General features: G+C 36.1%; 1 protein-coding gene across 2 annotated transcripts in view; it reads right to left on the reverse strand.

The window, feature by feature from the left end:
- The window catches only part of LOC133523300 (GYF domain-containing protein gyf-1-like), an 87163-nt gene extending 72279 nt beyond the window's left edge, over positions 1 to 14884 (reverse strand). Inside the window, exons 1-3 of one of the 2 annotated variants that reach the window (XM_061858839.1) lie at positions 14676 to 14884; positions 7551 to 7571; positions 6739 to 6759 (exon numbers count right to left, since the gene is read on the reverse strand). In XM_061858839.1, coding sequence (XP_061714823.1) covers positions 6739 to 6759; positions 7551 to 7571; positions 14676 to 14744 — 111 coding nt within the window. In that variant the 5' untranslated portion in view covers positions 14745 to 14884. The remainder of the gene's footprint in view (positions 1 to 6738; positions 6760 to 7550; positions 7572 to 14675) is intronic. The other variant, XM_061858918.1, reaches the window with a different exon arrangement.
- Between the last annotated feature and the right edge of the window lie 4613 nt (positions 14885 to 19497).

Raw genomic sequence — 19497 nt, forward strand, 5'->3', positions numbered from 1 at the left:
TATAAATAGTGCACAAAAATAAAAAAAGACTTTAATTTAAAAATGTTTCATTCAATAATGTCAGCTATAAAATATAAAATCAAAATCAAAATTTAGTAAAATCTTAACTAAAATCTGACATATGTTCTTTTTTTTATTCGAAAGGTCTGTCAACAGCAGTTACAATGGTGCATTGTTAGGTATAGGTACATTCGGTAGGTATCTTAAGCTTATTGCACAGCTTATTATAGGCAAACACCATTTATTTATTTCTTATTGAAAATGTACATGTTATTTTTCCGTAAAAATAGCAGAAATTCACAAAAAGATCGTCAATTAGTATACAAATAAAAATGAAAAAAATTAGTTATAAATAGTGCACAAAAATAAAAATAGACTTTAATTTAAAAATGTTTCATTCAATAATGTCAGCTATAAAATATAAAATCAAAATCAAAATTTAGTAAAATCTTAACTAAAATCTGACATATGTTCTTTTTTTTATTCGAAAGGTCTGTCAACAGCAGTTACAATGGTGCATTGTTAGGTATAGGTACATTCGGTAGGTATCTTAAGCTTATTGCACAGCTAATTATGGGCAAACACCATTTGTGTAAACTTACAGTTGTGATTTTAAAGAACGGGTGTAAAAAATATGGTTTAGGAATGAAGAAAAAAAATACAAATAGCAAGATAACATATGATTCAATCTTGGGTGTTCTACTCTATATACCATAAAATATAATGTCCAAAAATCAATACAAAAAAGATAAAATAGTATAAACAATAGTTTCTTATAATATTGTCTGGCCAATATTTTGCCCAGCGGATCAGATCAGCATTGCCATCCAGCGGGGCAATGTCTTCTGGGCACCCTACTTGTTTTTTTGTGCCAATAAAACGACTCCATAGTTTCTTTTCAGTGTCATGTACAATATTCATATTTGCACATCGATGTCGTTAACAACAGTTATTTAAATCGTCAATCAACATGTCATCAGTGGTTTCATTTCTGATAGTGGCGGGTAATAGACGTTCACACAGCGACGTTCATACCTATTAATTAATTACTCGCGGGTTTTTGTCGAGCAACGCAAGCCGGCGCGGCATATGTAGAAATCGCCCCGTTTTGCGGGTTATTCTGCCAAGCATTGTCGACCGTTTGAATCGATGAATGTTTTTGCGCGTAAACATTATAATCTCGTATACGTAAAGCGAGTAATAGGTCAATATATTGGGTTTTTTAAAGAGTTCTCTTCACGAGTGCCTCGGACTCACGCCCGCCAATATTCGTACAGCCCGTTTTTGTAATATAAATGCTCTGTCTGAATCGGTTGAGTTTCCATATAAGATATTCCGTAGTGCATCAGTGAAAAGAAATATTAAAGCGTCATTTGAGACAATTGGTTTGCGCAAACACAGCGCTGACCAACCTTTCACACAAGTTGTCTATGTGATCTTTCCACTTCGACATGGCGTCAATTGTGGATCCGAGGAGCTTGCATGAGTTGCAGTTTATTATTGGACTCAGTACCAGTGGAATGTGTGTAGTGTTGCCAGCTGAGAATAACATTACGTTCGATTTCGAAGTGTTAAGGAGAATACCGTTTTCTGAGAACCACTCGTGAAGTTGGCGGCAAGCGTTTGCTATGCTCAAGTTTTAAATGCGTGCGAGCGGTTACTACCACAGTTGTATCATCGGCAAACAACACTGTCACACCTTCGGTAACAGAGACAGGGAGATCATTTATAAATGTTAAAACCATGGTGTTTCCGAGCGCCGATCCTTGTGGTATACCCAGTTTTAGCACACTTGCCTCGGATCTCATGTTTTCAATGGAACCCGAGGTCCATTTTGACCTCGACCGTCTACTTTCTAACGTTAAGAAACGATGCAAATAAATCATGAACTATCACAATCATTTCTGATTCCGTAGTGCCCTATCTTGTCCAATATTAGTTGATGACTTATGACATCGAAAGCTTTCGAGAAATCGCGGAATACCCTACTACCTTCTCCTTTGCATTTAAAGCGGTTGAAATGCAATCATATATTCTATATGCTGCTGTTGTTGTCACTTTTTTCTGTATGCAAATGGTCTGTCCGTCAGTAGGTCATTGTGTGTCTTAAGATTTTTCATTAAGGTGTTTGATAAAATAGATTCAGTCATTTCATCATTGAAAAAGATTCGTGCATTAATTGATGGGTACAACTAATGCACGACAGCATCTACATTGTAATGAGGGAGATATGGCCAATTTTGTTATGAAAGAATATGAGTAGATAAAAGTGATGATTCGAATTAACAATTTTAATATTTACTTTTGCGTTGTGAAGATAAAATAAAGTGTTTATCGCAATAAATGTTTTGTACCCAAAAATTACAGAAAAAGTGGGTGATTAGCATTCGTAGGCTTATTTATAAAATTTAAAGTTCATTCTAACCTGATGTTAGAAAAAGTCTTTGCAGCTTTTTAAATGAGAAAAAAAAACAGAAAACTATAATTTAATATTACTTAATTAATACTACTCTATTCCATATCTCTTACAAAGGAGGTGGGTTGATAACGACCATTTTTCGCCCATCAGCCACTTGATGTGACTTATATTTTATTTAAGAAAAAAACGACTATAACGCATAAAAAAGGCCAAACACTCTCTTTTTGGGAAATAATTTCTATAACTTACTTACTTGACTATATTATTTATTATGAAAATTACAAAAAATATATATCTTAAACTATACAAAGGTGTTTAAAAATATTCTGAAATCGGTAATTTTTTTTCGAGTGTGTGATGGGCGAAAAATGGTTCTTATCAACCCATCTCTTTTGTTTTTGATATAAATTTAATACGAAATAACTAAAGTAAATTAATCGTGCATGGGGTCGTTATAATGGTTTTATAACAGCCTTTTCATCAGAGCTAGCCTTCTGACAGGCCGTTGTTAGCATACACCTTCTTGCTGCCCTTATCACTAGGTTAACGTTCTCATCGCCAGTAAGGCAAACTTCGCTCTTGCGCGTGAGCGGTCCTTCTGTGAGCGGTCTGCAGAATCAGCCTCTTTTGTGCAGACGTGTCCCATAGCCAAGAATTACTCTTTTGTAAGAAATAAACATTTATTTCGGCTTAACTTTAAATAAACTGAGAGAATGCATTATTAAAATTATTATTCTCGTGTTTTCTTTTTATTTTACTTTCTCTCCCACTCCTGCCGAAACTTTTGGTTTGGCGAATACCCTCCATTAAACGCGTGACAGTACCATCTGTCTCCTTGTAGGCTGAATTTCACTTGGAAAGGAAATCCTTCTTGTCACGTTCTGACTTACCCGTTTTACGAAGGACTCCCTTGACCAGAGCCCAGTACCGCTCAATAGGGTAACATTGTGGCACATTAGGGGGATTCATGTCTTTAGGCACTGTTTGGATGGCATTATGTCCAAGGAAGCTGAGGGCATCTTGGGTATAGTAGGATGTCGCAAGGTCTGGCCAGAATAGTATTGAAGAACTGTGCTTTTGAACAAAAGGTAACAGTCGATTCTTTAAGCACTCGTTGATATAGATTTCCTTGTTGACTGTGCCTGTTGTGACAATGGCTCGGCTGTGATCACCGCACCGTTTGTCGTTTGTGAATCTAGAAGAGTCTCTCTAGACGTACCAAAAAACGTGCGGGTCCTACAATTTTTTTTCGCTATATCTCGTTCAGACATATTTACTGCCATTCTTGCGAATCGTTTGTATGATATTTCTTTCGAGTATTGGGTCGAGTTGATCTTTAACTGCTTTCTCCCTCCACACTTTACGCATCTGTCGTTGTTGCCTAGGCGTGAAATCTTTAATAGTTTTTATCAAACCTTTACTTTTCTTCAGTTTATATCTCTCTGTCGTCTTTACGTCGTTTTTCAAGATCAGTCTCACTCATTTTTGCACGGGCTCTTTGCATACTAATTTTGTTCTCTGTGCCGTTTCTTTTTTCTTCCTCAGAAAGGACTTCCCTCTCCCTCCCTCGTGGCATTGTTGCTATAACAATACATTAACATACGTTACATGCTATAAAACAAGAATCAAACTGTTCACGTATGAACCCTTCGATAGCTCAGCTGGTCCTAGGTTCCCTAGCATATTAAAACTTTTGGACAGGCATTGCACTCATTCAATATGGGATATAGTCACTAACCTTGAGCACACTCCGATGACTTTGAAGATCCTGGGCCTTCTTCAGCTAGCTAGCACTTCCAGGTCCTTGAGAGGTCAATACAAGCAACACCAAACTGATTGTTCGCCGAAAACACCGAAATACCGATTTTTGGAAATAATAGCGCACAGACGACATGCGTTGCAGGCCGCGCCCGTGCCGAGTGCTGAACGTCAGGTTTCTTGTCTACCCCCGAATTTGCTCCGGGACGACTTACCCTCATATTAAAAGATTACAATGCCCGAACACAAACCACGAAAACAGCAGAAAACAAAGTAAAATTTACTAAAGAAAGTCTTTTCTGAGGACATTTATCTTTCCTGTGGACACCTTGACCACAGAAAATATGTCCACCGAAGAGATGCACACGTGTGAATTTTGAATTTACCCGCTAAAATATCACGCCACTATTAAACCAACGCTGTCTTTGACTTTTGCTCCCAATAAGATGTAGCAGCCAATAAGCCAATAAATAAATACATTACTTACCAGTTCAATTGCAGAACAGGAAAGACGAACCGAACTTTTACATGCACAATTTATGAAACAATAATATATATTTTTTATTATAAATTGCGCATGCGCGTCCATCAATCGTTTGATATTATTGACAGGGAATCAAGAGTTTCCAGGTGAAAAAAAGTTTTAAGGATGCGATCACTCGTTTAGCTTCTAGGTCGATTGAGCTTACGTTCACAGAAAAGACTCTTAAAGTTATAACACATAACATATTAACTTTTTTTCATAGTAGAAGTTCAGTTTATTTTTTAATTATATGTATAGGTACTAGATAATTAGTTATTTTCTAAAGCTCATAATATGAAAAAAAAAACTTAATTCTTATTGTTTAATATTTTTAATGCTTGATCGATGAAAAATAAATATCCTCATAACTGACCACAGGAGGAGATTTCGGAACGAAAAAATTTTTTTTTCTAATTTATTATCAACTGCATAATACTACATCAATGACAAAAACTTAAGTTTGCATAAATACATACTTGACAAAAAATGAATTGAGCCGTAGGCACACAAAGTATTTTTTTATGCGATGTGAACGCTATTCGTACCGAATTTCTGTATGACCCTGTTGTATCACCAATTGTCTATGATTAAAAAAAAGCTAAAAGTCTGTTGTCAATTTATGTCATTCCTCCAAATTGTTCGCGGTTTATAAGGGGTTTATTTTAAATAATATTAATAATGACTGTACCGAGTGAGGTCCGCAAACTATTTTTTAAGCTCATAAATAATTACGACAATGTGCGAAGTCGACGTGAAGCGTTGTATAACGAAAAACTGCTATGTTTACAAGTCGTAAACAATTTAGTAGGTTGGTGCTCTATTTATATTTTGATACTTTAAGTACCAGTTCTAACATTTGCCTATAACTTTGATTAAGTACGTGAATTAATTAATACCTGAATCTCATGAACAGGACGAGTATGTAAAGAAACGAATAAACTAGAAGTTCAGGAAAATATCAATAAAATCAAAATATTGGAACGTAACGAGTTACTGAAAACTAATATTTAGAAGAAATCTGTGGAATGACTGGTCAGTAGTAAATTGGTATAAAAATATACAGTATACAAAAATATCTTGGCGAATTATGTCTATATATGTCTTTGAACTTTGAAATTACGTGAGCTGACTTTGAGTGCACGTCAACGTATATTGACTTATTTTCTTAGGTACCTTACGTGTGCACAGAAAATCTAAAATATTTTCTAGTATCAAAACTGTAATTTCTACTACACAAAGTGTGACCAGCCCAAGATTTTTTGAATTTCCCGCCAAAATATTGTGTAATATTTCAGTAGCCAGACTCTATACGAGCATAGCTTCCTGATACGCCTTCCTATAAGTGTTTGATTCATGTTGAACTTTTCACACTGTCCTCGAAAAACTTGATAATAATGAAATAGCAACTGCTTAAGTACACATCTAGACTACGTACACTTTTTACAGCGTTAAACTGTGCCAGTTTGAAATCGGCCTTAAAATATTTAAATAATAAATTAAAATATTCTACACTTCGGTATTATTTTCTTCGATTTAAGTGATATTTAAATCCATTCCACCTTTATCGCTTTTTATAAAAGTCATATCAATATTATTATGCATAGTGGGCATTAATTTACTACTGTCCACAGCTGTAAAGTAATGGAAAGTAAATTGTTTCACGCTGAAATGTTACAATGAATCAGTGTCATAATTATCTAAAGACAATTTATTGAAAAGAAAAACTGCTATTATAGTACATATTCGCATATTTTAAGTGTAATAATGTCTATACTTAAAGCGGGCTGGTTAATGATGAAAAAAATAATACTCGGTGAACTGGGCAGCGAGTTATTTCCTCACCAATTCTATGGAGTTGATAAGGTCTTTTAAATTAAATTATTTATCAGGTTAATAATTTATATTCCAGACGCAGCTGTGAAATGAAGGATTTTCTTTGTCCACCTGATAAACTTTTATTATTTTGTAATGGTGTGTTCCGGTTTATGCACTTACACAGCTGTTTATTATAAATTTACGGGTATTGATATTACATTACCTCAACAATTTTTTGATGTTCCTGTTAATATCAAACATTAAATTAATAATAATGTTCAGTTAGTGACGTCTATAGCATTCAATGCAATTTTCATAGCCAAATATGGTTGGCAAAAAATACATAGGCGAATACCTATTAGATTATCATGATTTCAAGAAGGTTGTAATTATCTTATAAAAGTATGCAATATTATTCTAAGACGACTTATATTTGTTTCATGATGTTTATTACCAATATTGACAATAATGTTTTTATATATTATCGACATTCATTAAATTTACGGATAAGGAAAATTCGCTTCGTTTCTCGTTGATCAAAACATATTTTACAGTCGAAGCATATACTCGTAACCTTGGTCTAATATGATATCTCAGTGAAATAGACATATTTGGAGTGTACCTTTCTCATAGTTCGGAATAACTTTACTTTAAAAAGGAACTTTGGAACATATTTTTATGCAGTTAATTTGTATAGTATGAGTATGTACCTATAAAAACTGCATTTTTAAGGTTATTAGGTCTTGTTGTCAGTTATTCATGCAAAACACATAGACTGTATTATGCAAACCAGTTGTACATACTCATTGCTTTTTATTACCGCATAATATTTGTGTAGTTCCTTTTTATTGTAAGTAAATAACCGCTAGTTTTAATATCGAATTGATAATTATTTAAAAAAATACTTGAAAGTAAATAAATAACGATTGACATGATAACGTCAACGCCACATAATACATATATTATGACATTTATGACAATGGTCGGCCAGAGTGACTCCAAAAAAATACGGTACAAGAGTATATTTTTACTTACCTCGTCTATTGTATTTATATTCTGTAACATGTCGATAAAAAAGACAACCTTTAGCATACTGTAATCAATGTACTTTGATGACCGAACATGGTACTATTAACAATATTTTGTATTTAAAATAACTGTCTGACTTTCCTATTTACATATCAGTAAAAACAAACTTCGTTACAAAGATTACTTTACAAATTATTTGCGATTTCTTTTGAATGCCATTTCGAGTATATTTGCAAAATAAACACATAAATAAATTACGTTTTGAACGGAGGTTACCAAATTCGGAAAAGAACAATACCGACTTTTCCAGTTTCTTATTTAGTCAACTTCTGAAATCGTCCAACTCACATGAGGTCGTATTAATAATGAGTTTTATACTGAGTATGTCTAATCCGCTAAAGATTAAATTATAAGAAATTCAGATTCAATTATAACGAAAGCAAATTATAACTTTCTGATGAGGTCAGATTCTGCATACGTTTAATTCATTGATAGTCTATTTCTGATTAAGTTAGATTTTAATTACGTTAGACTCTCGTAAGTGACATTTCTAGTGTAAGTAAACCTGAACCTTTTGAACGTCATACGTCACATAGAAAATCGTCACTATACGCCAAAATCAGAGACGTGAGCGTGGCAATATGAACCTTACTTGAAAGCAAGAAGGTGACTTTGACAGCGAACGCCATAAGACCTTTAGGCGTTGCTGGTGTGATTGGTACGACAGCAAATGACACCTTTAGTTTTTTTTTTTACTGAAGATTTGTGACATTTGTTTATTACTAAATAACGTAAGATACAATATACATTAACATGGAGACGGTAAAGAGCATATAAAAAAGCTGCTGCCTTCAGTAGTGATATGAAGAGGTAGTAGAAGAGAAGGGTCTTGGGGGACTTTCAGTATATGATTCCTGCACAATCTTCGCACTCGAAAGCTTTAATGTGTCGTCTTGTGCCTCTGACTCTTATGGAGACAGCTCTAATTACGGAAATTTGAACTTTAACTTTCAGCCAGAAAATAATTTGTGAATACGCTTTTTCCCATTTATCATTTAACTTTGATGCTGTTTTTTTTAAGGAACTATTGTATTCAGTCCCTACCAGGCTGACGCAACTAGGAACAAAAAAGTTTTGTATGGAGTTTGTTTCGCAAATCATTGCCAACGAAGAAAAAGAAAACGTCAGTGCTATTTATTCTGTCAAGTTTACATCAAGTCAACTGTCAGCCTAATTGTTTTGTTTGTTAAGAAGGCTTCAATGTTTTGTTCGGTTATTTCGTGTAATTTCTTTATTATTTAGTGAATAAATCGAAAATCGTGATCAGAGTAAAGAGCGAGTTTGTTACAATGCCACAGAGAAAACTGTTTACTAGTGTGAAATATGTGGCAAGCGAGCCACTCGAGAAAATCACGAATAAAGGGATTTTATGGCGAAATTTCCCTTAAATGAAGACCAGTAAGTATTGCTTTAGATACTTTTGACTTTATAATGGGTCAGCAGGCTATAAACACATCGAAAATTAGATATTTTATATTCTTTTTCGTTGTGAACTAGGGATGTACTATAATTATCGATAACTGTAGGTTTATTTGTATATCAGTGTAAATAATTAAATTAAATATGTGAAATTTCCTGAGAACTTGCATGCATGGTCATTAGTCAACATATTTTTTTATCTAATCATTATGTAATATATTAACCTAAAATATTAGAAAATTAATCTCTGTTTATGATAAAAAAAATATTATAGGACATTATTACTCAAATTTTACCCACAAAACATGTGTTGTTACTTTTGTACTTAGACAACGATATATATATATATATATATACCTAGTATATACATATTTATAAATACATAGAAAACACCCATGTCTCGGGAACAAATAATCATACTCATCACACAAATAAATGCCCGTTCCAGAATTTGAACGTGGGATCATCCGCTTCATCGGCAGGGTCACTGCCAACTAGGCCAGACCGGTTCTCATGATCAACAGACATATAAATACATGAAAAGTTAGAGCATTGATAAAGGGTTGTTGATAACTGGATGCCAAAAAACATGATTAATAGATGCATATTAGCGCTAAATAATCAGTAGATCATCTCATTAGCAAACACTTGGAATATAAACTGTCGATAAAGTCATGTTTCTCCAAGGCTGTATGTTTTCAGATGCAGGCAGTGGGTCCAATTTGTTGGGAACGAAGACCTGATACATCTTTCCATATAATAGTTACATTTACTGAAACATGTATGTGCAGATCATTTTGAAAATAGAGCTATTTTTTTTTAATTCGACTTAAAAACTGTATATACATAATTCGGGTCTACATTAATCCCGACCAGGTATTAGTCCACTCAAAGAACTATCCACTATATAACATACAACTTAAATGTGGACTCGACACTAACCTGATTTCGATTACAAAATTTGTAGACAGGAGCCTATGTTGGAAGGTAAGGCCTTCTTATTGGTAGGAAGATCAGTTAAGCTCCATGTGTTGTTCTTCATCAGGGAGCTGAAGTCTTCGTCCATGGCCTTTTTCTATTCAGCAGCATGTGGAGACGACATGGCTTCCTCTACTGACTGTGGATCAGACAAATTAGTAAATACGAGTAAGCAGAACAGACTATTCTCATTAGCTTTCTTACGGGGCCTTAAAGTCATTTTCTTATCTTGATTTTGCAATAGACTTGTATTTATGGGGGGATAATAGGTTTCATCAAGATTATCTGTATCAGTCTGATATTCACTGTTGGAATCTTCACTATTATTATCCTTTACAGGCTTTATAGCTCTACCTTTGCCGCATGGTGTACCATTGGGGTTTGTCGGACTCGTGTGATCTTCGGTGTTACCTTTAGAGCTGTCATCACTGGTCCCTGGGCTTTCCTTCTTGTCAGATGAGGTACTGGAGCGGACTGATGACAGGTTATTTTTCTCTTGACTCCAATGACACTACCCAAAAATCGGTGAGAAGTCACTGTCTTGACTCCTAAATTTCCAAACAGTCTCTTAGCCTCTTCGCTTGATTCGTTTTTAACTATAATACAGCTTTTTGAAGGTTCGGGGAAGTAGCCGTATTTTGGGCCTTGAATCATTAGTTTTTCAAGCTATTCTTTTATATTGTTTAGTTTACCAAAGCACGTTGAGTCATCGGCGTACCAGTTTTGTATATTTTCCAGGATCTTTGCAGCTTTGAATTAGTGGTAAAATCCCGACTGCATACATTAACATCGCTAATGGATCTCTCTGTGTTGTTCCTTCCTTGCTTAAAATAAAATCATTGGAGCCTGACAAACAAATGACTGCGTATCCTCTATAAGTATTGAAAAGAAATATTGCGCAACGGGGCCAATAGATTCTAGCATTCCAAAGGGCGATTGGACGGCTCAGGGCGTTAAAGGCATTTTCTGCGTCTACTAAAAGGAGGCCTTCATCGTTATCGCCTTGCCTTAGTTGATAACATTTGGTCCTCCTTCAATGCCTGATTTTATTCCAGCACAGAGCTGATCGGATCCGCATGCTTGTTGAACATCTAATCCGCATGCTTGTTAAACATCTAATCCGCATGCTTGTTGAACATCTAATCCTGTTGCAGTAGCCATTGCTTTTGCAATAATGCGTTGTAGTATGTCACCTATTCCGATTCGGCGAATTTGTTTAATGCTATGCCTCTTCTGGCTAGTAGAGCTCTGATCCAGTCCCACTCGACAATTTCACTGCTAACTTTTATTGTCAGTGCTGCGATTGATTCTCTCAAATCGGAGCTGTGGTTTCCAAAACGAAGCAGGAATGACTTCCATTGTTCAGAATCTGTACCACTGGGTCCTGCTCCCTCAGAAAGTTTTCTTGCAACTTTTTCTATATGGTTTGAGGTAATATCAACATTCACCATTATAGGGAGTTCAGGATAGTCCACGAAATCTGTAACTTGGATGGTTGCCTGGTCGGGATGTTTTATTATTATTTTCCTTTATTTATTTTGGGTCTTAGTTTAGGTTTTTTACAATATGAATATAAAAGTAAAATATAAAAACACTTACAAAACAATACAAAAACATATAAACACATTATAAAAAACCTAACCTAGGGTGCCGCCGGCAGCGGGGCGGGGACCAAGCTGCCGGTGGTCAGGGCTGCAGAGAGAGGAACCGACGTACTATACGCGCCGTGACCAGGATTACCGCCTTCTGCATCTTACCCTTGATCCAGCCACCCAGTGAGAGTCTCTCTAGGTGTTGGTCGAGACTCTTATTATTATTATTATTTAGTTTTAGACAGGCAGCTGATGCTGGTACGTCTAAATCAGAGTTCACTTAGCACGATTTCACTGCTTAGATAGTAGTTGTTTTTCTTTGATGAATATTTGATGAACTGTTTTATTTCCAATTTTTTCATTGGGGTACATAATTCCACCTCCTGATCTTTCAGTTATCCATCTATTTGCTTACCTGATTTTTCCTTGTACCATGAGGCGACTAAATATTCTGACAGCATGATCGTAGTTCTGTTTATGTTTAATTTTTGATGTTAATTTTGAATTACAGAGTAACGTTTCAGCAATCAGTTCGTCATAGTGATTTGAGGTCCACACTTCCATTCTTCTTTGAAGAGTTCGTCTAATATCCTGCCCTGATTTTATCATGGGGTCTCTCTGTAGTATTGAACATAAAATGAATATTCTTTCAGAATCTCCTTCTCCCGGTAGTTTATTTGTAAGTGCTTACACTTCCCTTCCTTTATTTCTGTAGCTAGGAGTGTAGTTAATTGTCTGCCTACGTTTCCTTGTGAGATACTGTATTGCTTACTGCGAAAATTTATTAGTTTTTTCCAACGTTCTCTCCAAATTGAGTCTGGGTCACCTTCGCTATTAAGTAGCCTTGCATTGAATCCTTTTAGGAATAGATTTTGGATAGTCTGGTATTTGTGTTTGGTTAATAGGTGCATGGATTGTTTCATCAGCTTGTCTTACATTTTGGATTGTCAATGTGGTAGGTTGGCTAAGGTATCCCGGGTGGGACATGAGGATATGCATCTTTAAACCTTTCTTTTTGTATTCACGAAAACATACCGGGCATAATTCCTTTGTTCCTGTGGATGTTTGTGGCTGTGACGGTGTTATTTCAGCATCGTCTCCTCCGTCGTCGTCCATTTGTATCTTAAAATATTTTTTGATATATTTTACTGATAATTTTGATAATGTAAACAAAATAAAATAAGGAATGTAGAAAAATAGCAAAATAAAATGAAATAATATTATTTGACGTGACGTCTTGTCAGTTTTCTTTTAGTTGTTCTTGGCGTTCAAAGGGTTAAATAAAAATACGATATAAGTCAAAATAATTCATATTTATTGTTACATTACTTACATCATGAACAAACTAAATAAAACAACAACCGAGTAACTCAACTATCTCGGAACTAAAAGTCTCATATAAATGTTATTTTATTTGATCAGTACATCAAAAAATACTCATTTCTGATTAAATAGTGCTACTTAAATCGGAACATATGGATTCGGAACTCGAAGTGGATTCAGAATCTGTAAGAAACAAAATCATCAAGATCTTTCCTTACATTTCTTTCAAATTTATATTATTATATTTGGCCACGTATTTGACGCTGACTGTACTTGACCGTCACAGAAGTCGTCTTATGTAGAAAATAACTAATTAAGACACGTACTTATTATGAATTCCCTCTTATTAGATTCAGTCATCATAAAGAAACACACCCAGTTAGAATTTGGTTTCTAAAGAAACGTTTCTCATTAGGATTTGTCCTCGTTCCAATCTAACCTACTACGAAAAAACTCCCTAACCTACTGATAATCTGACCTCCCCGGAAAAAGACTAAGTAAAAATTTGTCGAATATATAGTTTGTATATAGAGACATGTTTAGAAACTGACTCACTCCTAATCCAACCTAATAAAAACATGATCTACCCAGAAGCCGACTAAATAAGAAACTGGAAAAGTCAGGATTGAACCTATTTCGAATTGGGTAACCTCCGCACAAACCATAATTGCTTGTATACCGACACGTATCTGAACGCGGTACTCTACCCACATTTTGTGACCATATTGAATTGTATTTGGTTCAAAAGTTAAACTTGTTTTCACATTCTAAATCAATGTCTCGACTAAGGCAATTGCTACAGTGTTCCCTTCAGGCGCTAGTTCATAGTTTTGCTTATCGTTTGTTGTGTGAGGTTAAACTAAAGGTAATATACCTACTCAAAAGCAATCAGAACGCCTCGTATGAAAAAATAAATATCCAGTAAGCCATTCATTACGTGTTTTGGCCATTTTCATGTATTAATCTCAAGTTTTCATGTAGTATGAACTAATGGTTTGTTCTTTGGAGTTACTTAAACACGAACAATCTTATTCAAAATATCCTAAAAGTATTTCTTGAAATGCTGGATTATTTAAAGCTTGCTAAAAAGAAGGTGTGATATAATAATATAAAATCTTCGTATTCTAACAGAATACGATTTTGACACTGTCAAGTCGGGCCTTAGAGAAACCAGCGACCGCGGTAGCAGTTCACTTACCATTTCATAAGCTAAGCCTCTTCCTCTCACAAATAAAAACATTCTAACCATCAGATCTCTCCCACGTATTATGGTGTAATTGGGTACATGACTTGACACATGTTGAATATTATAACAAAATTTAGCTAAATGGATAGAAAATGAGCCATCCATCAAAAAAAAGTGGAATTTAAAAATACATTAAAATTATTAAAAATCACAAGGCTCTAAAGTATCAAAAAAAGAGAATGGTTTCATTCCGTTTCTTACATTTTATTGAAAAATAAATTGTATGACAACTATTTACATGAACGCAATATTTCAGGGTCTATAGAGCATTTTTCTTGATCTTCCATATATTTAGGACAGATACTAATGTAATGTGACGTCACATTACAATATCATTTTGTTCGAGGCGTTTCAACCGTCGAGTGCGAGCGTCAGACTTTAACTCTCATTTCTGACCTTTGTGTTGCTTAAATGCCATGAGTCTTATATAGACATGTAATCCTTAGGAAAATCAAGATCTATTGACATTATTTACAAAAAACTGTCAAGTAGCCAATTGTAATAGGTACTTGCCTGGTTTGAGTCTGGATATCCTAGGACACTAAGAGAAAACAGCAGGAAGATCACGAGCACGGTCTGCATGGTGGAGGACTCTAAGTAATTGATACTCAGCGGTAGCAATCACATTAGATTGCCTTTACGCCTACGAGAGTCAATCAATTATTTAACACGAAATTGAAATTGGGATTGAAAATTAAATCAATTACCTGAAGTTTTATGCTATATCACTAAACTTTACTTACGGTACACTAAACTGCGGATATCACTTAAACTAGTATAGTACTTACTAATAATTATGTTTTACTGGTCTCTGGGTTTTTTTTGAAAACCCAGAAACCAGTTTGCTGCCTGTATCCAATAAGATCAACTGGCCCGATATGTTTTATTTTATTTTATTTATTTGGAAAGCAAACAGAAATAAGTGAGCAAGAGATAAGGTTTCAAAATACACACAAAGGACATTCACTTATTTCGTTAACAGCTCTCACTAAAAGATGTATAACAGAAATATTACTACACTTAACTACTCTTATGGGATGATTTTGTCTGAGATCCCCCAGGTGATTCCACTTGAGGTGTACTTTTACTTCCCTTTGGGCCTAATATTTTTCGCCAAATTTTACTACCCAACATGCTTATCGCAGTAGTTTCATTTCCCAGATGAATCTTTAGCAAATTAATTTAATTTAATTTAATTTTTAATTTAAACCAAATGCTAGAATATATTACAACATATCATAATTATGCTTCATCCTCAAAATCAGGATTGTCCACTTCACTTATATCATAATTCAATAATTTCCTTATTGCATCATTCATGACTTTACCTTCTTCGGGCTGAATATGATTTTGGCATTTTTCTTTGACAAGCAAAATTGTTGATGCCAAATACTTATTTAGAGGCGTTTTTGAGCAGGGTATGCTTAGAAGAAATGAAGGATCCACAGCTGTAGCAATTTCAAATGCTTCTTGATTGTCTTTTTCAATTTTAGCCTCAGCTAGTGAGTTGTTATCTTTATTTGTTCTATTGGTCCTTCTTATGTAACAAAACACATTTCGCTACCAATATCCCTATATCCCTACTGTATAATAATTTCTCCTCTGAAGGTTCAGAAAAAGGATTACTAGGGCTCATTACTCTTAAGAAGTATTTTCTCTCATCCTCACTAACAATTCTTTTGTATCTAAGAGTAGCCTCATCAACGGCTAAGTTCTCTATAACCCATGGATTGATTCCTCCATCACTTAAAAATCTTATATTGTCACTTACTTTAAATTTTTCATATTCAGTCTTTTTTATGTTCCACAATTTTCTTACATTATTACACCCAATTATAACAGTCAACTTATCATTTGGCATCAATTGCTACGTCTTATTTAGGAAACGTTTTATATTATTTCTACTTAGGGTCACAAGTTGTTTATTTATACAAAGAAAAAATGTCCCCAATTTTTTTGCTCCCTTTCGATATATTTTTACTAGGTACAATCTTAACGGACAGCAAGCAGCATAACAGACAAAAAGTATATAAAACGAACAAATAGCTAAAATACATTTATTTTTAAAATAACTAAACAGTACCAAACATTCACTATGTTTTATAATCATAATAATGGCAAATATAGGAACATGTAGCAATATTTTTAATCCTAATTTATAGTAGTACTGCAAACGTGAACCAAGCCACACATAATAGTTATTTACGATACAAGTGCGGAAAGTAGGAAATTCGCAACGAATTGTGAATTACCTGTTCGCACTGTTTATTAGAGATACTATTTTAATGGTTATGTTTCACCAAATCACATCCGTTCGCGTAAAATTAACATTTAAAATGAAAACAAAATAAAAATGGCGCAGACTCGTTATGCATGCAATATTTTGGGAAATGTAAGTTATGCCTAACAACACATTTGACTATAAGTTATAACTATGAAAAAAAAAATGAAATAAATGTTTATTCAAAAGACAAACCTTAAAACTAAATCACAACTTCCGCCAAACCAGAGTATGGTTTGTTGGCAGACGAGGCTCCAGTCCAAATAACATTAAGTGAAGGTTCTTTGTCTTATATAGCTGTTAATATTCATATTAATAGCAATAGCACTGGCAAACAAGACAATACAGCACTGTGTACTATCTTGTTTGTCATTACTTAAGAATTACTATTACTATATCTGTTTATACATATACTTGTTTCTTAATAAATTACTTTTACTTTATAGTGTTTTTAAATTTAGTTAGTAGTACGCTGCTTACTTTCTTTCTAAATGATTGCTTTGTTACACATGTACTTTTTAACTCTGATGGTAAGTCATTAAAGATTCTAGGTACCATATATTTTCTACATCTTTGTCCAAAATAGTTCGTAAAACTAGGTAAAAGTAGCTTGTCACTATCTCTATTTCGGAACAATCTTTGATTAGAAACAGGTTTTTTAAACTCATTATTACAAAATTGTTCCATAGCCAATAATAACAATACTCTTTCATGAACAGGCAGTATATTACATTCTACAAAAAGTTGATCATAAGTGCTATTTTTACATTTAGTTTTTATCTTTTCATCAACCATAAATTTCATTAATCTTGTTTGCAAGGCTTTTATCTTATCGAGGTAAGTTTTGAACGTACGACCGTAGGTCGCCAGTCCGTACGACAATAGCGAGTCCACTAGCGCATAATATACTGTACATACAAAGTGGCCCTATTTAATACAAACTTCAGATGGTGGAACTTTACAAGCAGTGCTCTTCGTCTATTGCATAAGGCGTTTATGTGTGGCTGTCATGAGAATTTAAAATCTATGAGCAGGCCTAAATACTTGTATTGTTGTACCACCTGGAGATCGGCACAGCCGCACGCGGGCGCGGCCGGCCGCGCACTGTGGAGACAATCGAAACAGTGACCCACAATGCGCGGCGGCCTGTACCTATGTAAGTTACCTGGGGAGCCCCAAAGACGCACTTAGACACGTTGATTACCATGCCGTAGTCTCAGAGTCTGGTAAAAACTTCACGCAGGTGCTGTTTGTGCTCTTCTTTGTCTCTGGAAAAGACTAAAAAGTCGTCTAAGTAACAGTAGACGAAGTCCAGCCCGCGTGTCAGCTCGTCCACGAACCTCTGAAAGATTTGGCCTGCATTCCGGAGTCCGAATGTCATAAACGGAAACTCGAACATTCCGAAGGGTGTAGTAATGGCCGTCTTCGGTATGTCCTCCGGACATACGGGTATCTGGTTGTAAGCCTTTACGAGGTCAATGGTACTGAAGACCTTACAACCAGATATGCTGTGGGTAAAATCATGCAAATGCCTGATGGGGTATTTGTCAGGGATGGTACGAGCGTTGAGCTGACGGTAATCACCACAGGGGCGCCACCCATTATCTTTTTTAGGCGCCAGGTGCAGTGGTGTAGACCAAGGGCTCTCTGATGGTCGTGCTGTACCGCTAGCCAACATACCTTCAAACTCCTGTCTCGCCACCTTCAGCTTGTCTGGGGCAAGACGTCGTGGAGCGCAGGATACCGGGGGACCTGGAGTGGTGCGAATGTGGTGTTGTGTGTTGTGAGGTATAGTGCGTTGTGTGCCAGCAGGTCGTGTGATCTCAGGATATTCCTGTGACAATATTTGATGGTAGCAATAATCGCTGCCGTTCATGACCTTCACAGAAAATATATCAGTGCTATTAGTGGCAAAAACAGCATGAGAAGACAAACTAGTAGTTTTATCTATAATACGACCTAGCCTTTTACCACCACAATCTACAATTAAATTATAGTGCGCTAGGAAATCCGCACCTATAATCGGTTTCGTTACTACCGCTATAACAAAACGCCACGGAAAGTCGCGTCGAAGTCCAAGGTCCAGGTTAAGATGCGCGTAACCAAAGGTTTCGATGCTTGGCGCTCGCGCAGTAACGACTTGGGGAAGACGCAGAGGTCACTACCGATGTCGACCAAAAACTGCAGCTTCGTCCTTCTGTCGGTGACAAACATGCGACAGGATGTGACAGGGTGGTCAGGTGTCGCCATTACCGACTGCCCATGGCATTTCCCGACTTTTTGTAGTCGCAGGGTTGTACGCACTTGCTAGCGTTCTCGCCGTGTCTAGAATGGTATCAGCAGATGGGAAATTTCCTGTAACTGGACTGAGATCTGGTGCTGGAACAACTCTGCTTTCTGGATCGGCTAGGATTCCTTGAGCGGGATCTTCCTCCTTCACGGTCCATCTTCAAGACTCGAACCTCTCTCCTGAGCGCAGCTATCTCCCTTGCTAAGGCGTCACTACTCAACCCTGGTTGCTCGGTGCCTGCAGAAGCGACGTGCGACGAACAAGCGCAGCGTGGGCCGATGTCGTGGACCCTGTCAGCAAGGTCTGCGAGGATGTCCAACGAAGCCTCTGGATGCCCTGCGAGGACAGTTTGTATGCTCGAGGGTAATCTGTTGGTCCACATCATGCGTAAAATGTCGTCCGAAATGCGCTTAGCTGCCAGAGCTTGCAGGTGACGCAGGAACTGAGACGGTTTACGATCTCCCAGCTCTTTATGATGCAGGAGGTGCTGGATCTGTCACTCCGCCGACTGATGAGTTCACTATTTAGCTTAGCGTTATTACTTGCCGGTGGATTGGTGATAATGTCCCTGACCTCCTTCGCAAACTGTCGATCTAACTGGCTGACGTCATAATGAAATTTTATCAAGTCATTGGTGATGCCGGCTACGTCAAATTGACTCGACCTGCTAGAACCAAATCTCGGGTTCCTCCGGCCAAAAAGGTGGAAGTCGCACTCCGACTCTAAAAACTTCGGATGACGGATGAGTGATGTAGTGGAACCGA

The sequence above is a fragment of the Cydia pomonella genome, chromosome 1 (genome assembly GCF_033807575.1).
Source record: "Cydia pomonella isolate Wapato2018A chromosome 1, ilCydPomo1, whole genome shotgun sequence".
NCBI lineage: Eukaryota > Metazoa > Arthropoda > Insecta > Lepidoptera > Tortricidae > Cydia > Cydia pomonella.